The 10000-nt window shown below is 37.1% G+C and overlaps 1 protein-coding gene across 1 annotated transcript in view; it reads right to left on the bottom strand.

The window, feature by feature from the left end:
* Positions 1-1612: 1612 nt before the first annotated feature.
* Positions 1613-10000, bottom strand: part of LOC122255763 (guanylate cyclase 32E) — a 151349-nt gene continuing 142961 nt past the window's right edge. The window contains exons 7-11 of the mRNA XM_086532476.1: positions 9172-9289; positions 7800-7884; positions 6933-7088; positions 6048-6206; positions 1613-1735 (exon numbers count right to left, since the gene is read on the bottom strand). Coding sequence (XP_086388602.1) covers positions 1613-1735; positions 6048-6206; positions 6933-7088; positions 7800-7884; positions 9172-9289 — 641 coding nt within the window. The remainder of the gene's footprint in view (positions 1736-6047; positions 6207-6932; positions 7089-7799; positions 7885-9171; positions 9290-10000) is intronic.

A 10000-nucleotide genomic window follows, 5' to 3' on the forward strand; every position in this document is an offset into this window, starting at 1 on the left:
TCCCTAGTGAGTGCCGAGTGAGTCCCGAGTGAGTCCTGAGTGAATCCCGAGTGAGTCCCGAGTGAATTCCGAGTGAGTCCCGAGTGAGTCCCTAGTGAGTCCCGAGTGAGTCCCGAGTGAGTCCTGAGTGAATCCCGAGTGAGTCCCGAGTGAATTCCGAGTGAGTCCCGAGTGAGTCCCTAGTGAGTCCCGAGTGAGTCCCGAGTGAGTCCCTAGTGAGTCCCGAGTGAATCCCGAGTGAGTCCCGAGTGAATCCCGAGTGAGTCCCTAGTGAGTCCCGAGTGAGTCCCGAGTGAATCCCGAGTGAGTCCCGAGTGAGTCCCGAGTGTCCCCTAATTTTCCCGAGTGGCAGGTCCCGAGTGAGTCCCTAGTGAGTCCCGAGTGAGTCCTGAGTGAATCCCGAGTGAGTCCCGAGTGAGTCCCGAGTGAATCCCGAGTGAGTCCCGAGTGAATCCCGAGTGAGTCCCTAGTGAGTCCCGAGTGAGTCCCGAGTGAATCCCGAGTGAGTCCCGAGTGAGTCCCGAGTGAATTCCGAGTGAGTCCCGAGTGAGTCCCTAGTGAGTCCCGAGTGAGTCCCGAGTGAGTCCTGAGTGAATCCCGAGTGAGTCCCGAGTGAATTCCGAGTGAGTCCCGAGTGAGTCCCTAGTGAGTCCCGAGTGAGTCCCGAGTGAGTCCCTAGTGAGTCCCGAGTGAATCCCGAGTGAGTCCCGAGTGAATCCCGAGTGAATCCCGAGTGAGTCCCGAGTGAGTCCCGAGTGAATCCCGAGTGAGTCCCGAGTGAATCCCGAGTGAGTCCCTAGTGAGTCCCGAGTGAGTCCCGAGTGAGTCCCGAGTGAATCCCGAGTGAGTCCCGAGTGAATCCCGAGTGAATCCCGAGTGAGTCCCGAGTGAGTCCCGAGTGAATTCCGAGTGAGTCCCGAGTGAGTCCCTAGTGAGTCCCGAGTGAATCCCGAGTGAGTCCCTAGTGAGTCCCGAGTGAGTCCCGAGTGAGTCCCGAGTGAATCCCGAGTGAGTCCCGAGTGAGTCCCGAGTGAGTCCCGAGTGAGTCCCGAGTGAGTCCCGAGTGAGTCCCGAGTGAATCCCGAGTGAGTCCCGAGTGAGTCCCGAGTGAATCCCGAGTGAGTCCCGAGTGAGTCCCGAGTGAATTCCGAGTGAGTCCCGAGTGAGTCCCTAGTGAGTCCCGAGTGAGTCCCGAGTGAGTCCTGAGTGAATCCCGAGTGAGTTACGATCGTGAATTCCGAGTGAGTCCCGAGTGAGTCCCTAGTGAGTCCCGAGTGAGTCCCGAGTGAGTCCTGAGTGAATCCCGAGTGAGTCCCGAGTGAATTCCGAGTGAGTCCCGAGTGAGTCCCTAGTGAGTCCCGAGTGAGTCCTGAGTGAGTCCCGAGTGAGTCCCGAGTGAATCCCAAGTGAGTCCAGAGTGAATCCCGAGTGAGTCCCTAGTGAGTCCCGAGTGAGTCCCGAGTGAGTCCCGAGTGAGTCCGAGAGTGCCAAGACGCGACGGTGGCCCAACCTCGCAGAAGGAATAGGTTGCCGCCACCATCACTCACCATCACTGCCATAAGCACTTACCACAACAACACAATACATACAACACGCGACACACACAAAAAGATCAACCGCCCCCCAGGATGCTTGACCAGTCGGTGCCACATTTCTCGGACGCGAAGCCGCATTTGGGGGCGTCCAGAGGAGGTCCACTTCCCAGCCACAGGATGGTGTCGTTCATCACGAGGGTCTAGGGGGAGGAGGAGGGGGGAGGGGTGATTTGCGAGTTGTCACTATATTGAGTTGCTGTTGTTTTTATGTCGCGTGTGGTGTCGGTCATCACCATAGTAGGAATGCGTGTGTGTGTGTGTGTGTGGTGGGGGGGTTGTATGTTTTCACCATAACTGTTAAAAATCGTAGGATATCGGCATCATCATTTTGTCTAGAATGGTGTTGGCACCACAGTCTGGAGGATTTACTTTTAAGCGTCACTATACAAAGTCATCGTAAGCATGAAAAAACTTATTTTGCCTCTATCGTCATTATACAAACTCACCATCGTTAGTAAAAGACTTCTCATTGAAATTTTATAGATCTTAATCAAAATTGATTAGAAATACATTTTAACATTATCAAAACAATTATATTAGCAACATTATACTGACCTGTATGATTGCGTCTGTTACCATTTACATATATCATCTTAACATTACTATCAGAACGCCATATATTAGTACCATTATCCTAACATATGTGATAATGTGATGATGTTATGTAGTTCACCCTATCACTTCACCACATGAGTTAACAATTAAGAATCATCACTACCATACGCACTCACATCACACTCTCTGGATCTTTCATATCATAGATAGTGGTCTTAGAGAGAATGCATTTTGTTATCATTTACCTAATAATAGTAGTCATGATGATAATGATTGAAAGACAAAGAAGAGATTACATCAATGATATCTAAATCAATAATATAAATTATAATAATGATAGAACTAAGTAATGATAAAGAATAATTATGATACTGATAACAACGAGGCAATGATAAACAATATGTTAACGATGATTATGATAACAATGATGATAATGAAAATGATAATAGCAATGATAATAATGATCATGAATATATATGAAATCATAATGATAGCGATGACAATGATGATAGTAATTATAATAATCATGATGATGATAATGATATCAATAATGATAACGATAATAGTAATACAGATAATAGTATTGATTACAGTGATAATGATAATAATGATGCTAAAGTAATAATGATAATGATATCAATGATGAGAATAGTGAAAAAAGGATGAAAATGATAATAGAAAAATAATGATAATGATAACAATAATAATGATACTATTAATAGCAGTAATAGTAACAATGATCATAATACTGAAAATAACAATAATGATAGGACAAAACAATATCAAATATCAAAAATCAAATGACAATAACGATGATAATAATTGCTAAAATAATAACAATAACAAGAGACGCCCATAAAAAGGGTTATGGCGAAGTATGAGTGAGTGGGATTTGGGTCACACAACAGCAAAGTTTTGTGAGTAATTGAAACTGTAGGTCAATTTCCGCAGATTTGGGTGATGGGGGATGGCGGGTATGTGTTTTTGTTTGTGTTTGTTTGTTTGTGTGTGTGTGGTTGTGTTTGTGATTGTTTGGGTGTGTGTGGTTGTGGTTGTGTTTGTTTGTGTGTGTGTTTGTTTGTGTTTGTTTGGGTGTTTGTGTGTGTGTTTGTGTAGATTCGGGTGAGGGTACAATGGGCTACCTTGTCAATAAAGAATGTCCTTTATATAAGTAGTGCCTCGTATCTAATCGTAATTACCATCCTCGAATCTTCATATATAACAAATAAAAAAAATAAAAAAATACAGTCTGCAACCGAGTTACGCAAGCCATGCAACAAAAACTCAACTTTGCACAATTTCGAAACAGGGAAAAATCATCATTATCGTGAATATATCTAATGCAACAAATAATAATAATAAAAAAAGTATCAACAATCGGTCAGCTGAGTCCAATTAATTCACAACAGGATACGTAGAAAATGACCGGATGAGAACATGCAACATCACAAAGCAAGAGATACACCTGACACGTCTGCATGTTATATCAAAATTACGAATCACTCCACTACGATGAAGATGAAACGCTTGCACGGTGCAATTACCACCTCTTGCCTGGTGAAGTTATTCATTTCTATTCATATCCTTTCATGCAATTCGGTACATTCAACACATACATTCGTGCATTCGCAATGACATTTGGAAGGTAATTTTTTTTTTTTTTTATGGAATCGTAAAATTGTCGTCTAATTAGGAAAATTCTAATGGCGATCAATGCGGTTATATTTTCGAAACCGGAAATAAGATATGATTATCTGCAATGTCTTGAGGCGAATTTAATGTTGTTGTTTTTTTCTTTCTTTCTTTCTTTCTTCTTCTTCCTTTCTTCGTTTTCTTTTTATTATTACTGATACTATTGTTATATTGTTATTATTGTTAACATCATTGTTTATCGTTGTTGTTATTATCGTTATCATCCTCATCATTATCAGTTGTGGTATTACATTATTATTTTCATTATTATCATCATGATTATCATTATCATTATCATCATCATTATCCTTATCATCATCACTATCATTATCACAATCACTATCATTATCATTACTATTATTATCATTATCAATATCATCCCTATTATTGCAATCTTTATTATCACTATTTTCTTTATTCTTCTTAATGTTTTCTTCTTCGTTTTTGGCTTCATGACTTACAGCCGTATGCTAAGTCCCTAAGCGCGCCGTGTACATGAGATGAACATGCCGCGATTCTTATTCTAGAGGCGCGGGTTCGTGGCAAAAGCGTGGAAAGTATTGGAACAATCATGGAAACTCCGTGACAAGGGGGTAGGCTTGTCACGATAGTTACACGGGCTAAAAAAAAAAAACAAAAAAAAAATCATATTTTTACTGGTACCTCTTTCTTACCAATACCTTCATATGAGCCATACTAACAGTTTGGAAAGTAATATCTATATTGGATTATATTAGCCATCATTGTCCTAGACTTGGATTACAAACCCTTTTAGGAAAAACATGGATTCCTCTGCTGTTTTTGAGTTTGTTTATCTTTTGGCGGACTTTATATCGAAGGGAGATTAGAGTGAGTTTGTTAAATTAGAATGGTTTTTAAAATGAGTATCAGGAACGTAAAGTTAAAGATATAGGATTATATGAAATAATGTATACATTAAATTTATATGTAAGTTGGGCTTCTATATTCAAAGCAACGCATATCATGTACCCAGTATATACAGAGACAAAATAAGGAAAGATCTATTCATAAACACACGATTCTCCATCTTTCATCCCTGTATTTAGTTTTTGAATCGAGCGTAGAGTTGTTTTTTGAATTACCAACGGCGCGCTTCGTGAAGAATCGATGTTGTCCAATTTCTTTAACTAGGAACAAGTACCAAACGGACTGATTCATCACCAAAATGTACTATCTTTTGTTGTGTGCCTACAGTTAAATGATTGTCGTTTCTCTTTCTATATGAATTTGTCGTTAGACAGTGCCATCTCATCCGAAACATAGTTATATTTGGAAACCGGTTGGTAAACACCTGAAGCAGTTGACCGCAAACGTGCCACGCTTTTGGGGCGCTTTTCCTGAGATTCATACCCGCATTCGTTACATGAACACGACATGGACATAACATGAACATGACATGGCCACGACACGCAGAAAACGTCCTAGAATACGGCTGTAAAAGTGTTACCGCTGTTTTTTTATGTTTTTTTTCCCAAACAGCCGGATGCCCTTCCGACTCCCAACCCTCCCCATTAAACGGATATACGGCCAATTGATCACTTAAATATAACAGCAAATAATCGGCAGATGGTATACGTTATGATAATAAGATGGTGATGAAACCACTGTAAGGATAATAAAACCATGGTGATGATGATGAAACCATGGTAATGGTAACAAGACCATGGCAATGATAACAAAACCACGACAATGATAACATAACCATGGCAACGATAACATAACCATGGCAATGATAACAAAACCATGGCAATGATAACAAAAAATAAAGTAATAAAAAAAAAACCCCCCCCCCCATGCAACAGAATACAAAGCCATTCGCATGGCAAAAGGGGGGGGGGTTGGTTTGGGTGGGGTGATAAACAAAACTATGGCAAAAGGATAACAAAACCCATGTCAATGTGACATAAACACTCAACCATGGCATTGGTTATAACAAAAACTAGTGGCAATTGATAAGCGAAAACCATGGCTCAACGATGAATCAATATAAACCGAAGTGACAATGAATTAACACACAAACCATTGGCCAATGGTACAACAAAACCATTGGCAAGATGAACATAAACCACGGCAATGATAACAAAACCATGGCAACGATAACAAAACCATGTCAACGATAACAAAACCATGACAACGACAACAAAACCATGGCAATGACAACAAAACCATGGCCAAACAACTCACCGGAAGGTTGTCCATGTCGTGAGTTCCCGTCCTGTGATCATGGAAGTGGAAGTGGCCCACTTTGTGCCATCCCATCGGCGGGATGAGATCGGAACTTAGCTGACGGATGGCCAGCAGGGAATAGGATCCTTCAGCATCGGCGTTCTCGTCCATGTATAGCTGATAGGAGGTGATAGGAGGATGTTAGGATTAGGAAGAACTGACGTGTGTGTGTGTTTGGGGGCTCTATATATGACTTCGCGTGTGGGGTTCCTGTTTGTGTGTTGTTTGGTGAAGGGAGGGTGGTTGGCTTGTTTGGTTGTTATGTTTGGGTGTTGTGTGGTTGTTGGGGAAGGTGTATGTGTGTTGGATTTATGATTTTTTATTTGTATACTGTCATGGGTTTACTGTTTTTTTATATATATAAATATATATATATACGTGATGTAGTTTGCTAGGAAAGTTCTGGTTATGTGTTAGATCTATCTATCTATCTATCTCTTTATATATATATATATTATTTTTTTCTCTCTCTCTCTCACCAAAATCACGATCGTATAGTTGTCAAGAAAAGACTTAAGATGTCTTTTTATCATGCCATTACACTTTACATATCCATTACGTAGTTGGTAGAAGAAAGAAAATATATATTACATCTGTAATTTGTGTTACATCTGTACGTTCCCACCTTTATATACATATCTACAATCCAATTTTTCAAAAGAGACCTGGCACTCTTTAATATGTTATCAGGAAAAAAAATAAAAATAAATCATACATATTAGATACACAAACATCCCAATGACATACCACCACACCCACACTTTCTACAAATCCACCAAGGTAAAGGTACCTACCACGAAAACCCTAAAAGAAAAACAAAGAATACCACACGTTCTCTCTCACCTTGAATCCCTGAATAGAAGCAAAAGCCCTGTTCTTAATCAGGGAAAGAATATGTGTGCCATTAGCAGGGTCGGCATAAGGGTTGGCTAGGGTCTCGTGCAGTACCTTAGCATACATCATTACTGCGTCGTACAAATGGGCAGCGGAGATTGGCACCTGCAAGGAATGGCGGATGAGATGCTGGCAAAGAGGGATTAGCTTTGGGCTTCTTCGCCATCTCGTGAACTTTTTTATGATTATTATCATTGTTGGTATTGTAATTATTGATGATAATGGTTATATTGTTATTATCATTATTATTATCATTATCATTATTATCATTATCATCAATACTGTTATTATCATTGATATTGTTATTATTATTATTATTGTTATTATTATCATTGTTATTAGTAGTAGTAGTACTATCTTTATTATCATTATTATCAACATTACCATCATGATAATTATAAGGATGATTATTATCATTATTATTATTAGTACTAGTAGTAGTATTACTATTATCATTATTACTCTCATTATCATTATCATTTTTTTAACATAATCATCTTTATGACTATCACAATTATGATTGTTATAATCATTCTTACCAATATCATTATTATTAGCATTGTCATTATTATAAGCATAATCTTTAACATTATGACCATTATCATTATTCTTATCATTATCACCATTATAATCATCATAATCATTACTATCATCATGACCACCATTCACCATTATTATCACCATCAGCCAATATATCTATTTATTCCCTCACTCATACATATCTCCATTTCCTTGATTCAATTCAATATAATCATCCACTTATCCATCACTTTTACATAGACGATAAGTCACATGCATGCAATTGCACATCCTTACCTCAATATAAGGGAAGATTCCTGGGTTATAAGGGACGCAGAACGGGTACTGTTTTATACGATTCAACACCTTTTTCTCAAACTCTCTGTTGGGGAAAAGTTTTTTGGGTTGAATTTGGAGATATTGATGGATTTGGGTGTGTAATTACTCGAATGTGTCTGTGATGATGGGGATGATAATGATGGTGGTGGTGGTGTTGATGTTGATGGTGGTGTTGGTGATGATGATGGGATGATATTAGTAAGTATAATAATGATAAAGTTGATAATGCTGATAGAATAGTAATTCTGATAATGAAAATAAGGATAATGATTACAACAATAGTAAAGGAAATAATGTTAAAAGTGATAATGATAATGATTATATTGAAAATGCTGATAAAAATTAAAAGGATATTATTAAGATCTACTATAATAATGATGATGAATAGAATCATTATAATCTTTTATCATCATACTCATCATTATCATTACAATGATAATGATGGTAATAATAATGGTAATGATAATAATAGTAACAACAATAATATGAATAATGAGGATGATAATGATAATGATTACAATAATGACAAACTTGAGAATGATAGTGATAATAACAATAGCAAATATGATGATAATGATAATCATATTCATAACAATAAGTATGCCAATAATAAGGATAATAGTTACGCTAATGAAAACAATAATATTGATAACAATGATAATGATAACAATAAGGATAATAATGCTTATATTGATAATGATGATAAAAGTAATGATAATAAGAATGCCAATGATATGGATATTAATTATGATAATGGTGATAACAATGCTAATGATGATTATGATAATAATGATAATGATGCAAACAGTAATGATAATAATGATAATGATAATATCTATGTTGATAATGATAATAAAAAACAGTGATAATAATGATAATAAAAAACAACAACAAAAAATGATATCAATAGTGATTATGATAAAATAAAAAGGAAAATTATATTAGTAGTAATGATAAGGATGGCGCGAGTGATGGTGATGATAACATTCATGAATATAACTATAATGATGATAATAGCAATGATAATGAGAATAAGGATAAAATAGATGATAATAATGATGAAATGAATGATAATAATGATAATGATGAAATGAATGATAATAATGATAATGATGATGATAACTATGATAATGATGATGATAATAACGATAATGATGATGATAACTATGATAATGATGATGATGATAATGATAATGATGATGATGATAATGATAAAATGGATGATAATAATACCAAAAATAAAAATTACGATATCATTACGATACTAATGATAACAAAAGCCAAACCCAGCACCTACGAACGTACCAAAGTTGACGAAGGGACAACATACCTATATTCCTTGTTGGTGGGAAAAGCAGGTGTAATTTTGACAACTGCCCGGAAGCCGTGGTAAAGGCGATCAGCTGTTTCCTTAGACATGTTCAGCATTTCTTTGTCTTTCCCGGGCACTGCTAGGGGAGGGGTACGGGCATGAGTGTTTTTTTTTTTTTTTTTTTTTTTTTTTTTTTTTTTTTTTTTTTTTTTTTTTTTGTTTTGGGGGGGGGGGTATTTTTGGGGAAATTTGTTTATTGAAGAGGGAGTGTCTGAATGGAGGTGTTGATTAACTTTTTTATTTCTTTTTAATGTAGTTACATAATTGGTATGGATAGAGGAATCGATAGAATGGGTAGATTGGTAGATATAGAGATAGATAGATAGATGGATACACGTAAAGAGAGATAGAGAGATGTATAGATAATGAGATACAGAGATAGATAGATAGGTATACATAGAGAGAGACAGATATGTGTATAAACAGAGATACAGAGATAGACATAGAGAGATATAGAGGTAGACATAGAGAGAGATATAGATAGAGAGATATAGAGATAGATAATTCGATAAATAAATAGATAGGATTAGAGAAAGATAGGTATATAGATAGATAGAGAAAGAGAGATAGACCGATATATAGATAAACAGGGGAATAAATAGGCAGACAAACATTTTGAATTTATAAAAGTTTTACATAAATTAAGGTTGGATCGAATTAACTGCAAGACCATCAGTGATTGAATGCAAATAAGTATAACATTTATGTAATATATATTTACTTATCACTAAGACTGTATATATATATATACCCCCCCCGTATATATATATATATATATATATATATA

Source organism: Penaeus japonicus, unplaced genomic scaffold (genome assembly GCF_977035675.1).
Source record: "Penaeus japonicus unplaced genomic scaffold, GWHDUDI00000001_assembly GWHDUDI00000037, whole genome shotgun sequence".
In the NCBI taxonomy this organism is placed as follows: Eukaryota; Metazoa; Arthropoda; class Malacostraca; order Decapoda; family Penaeidae; genus Penaeus; species Penaeus japonicus.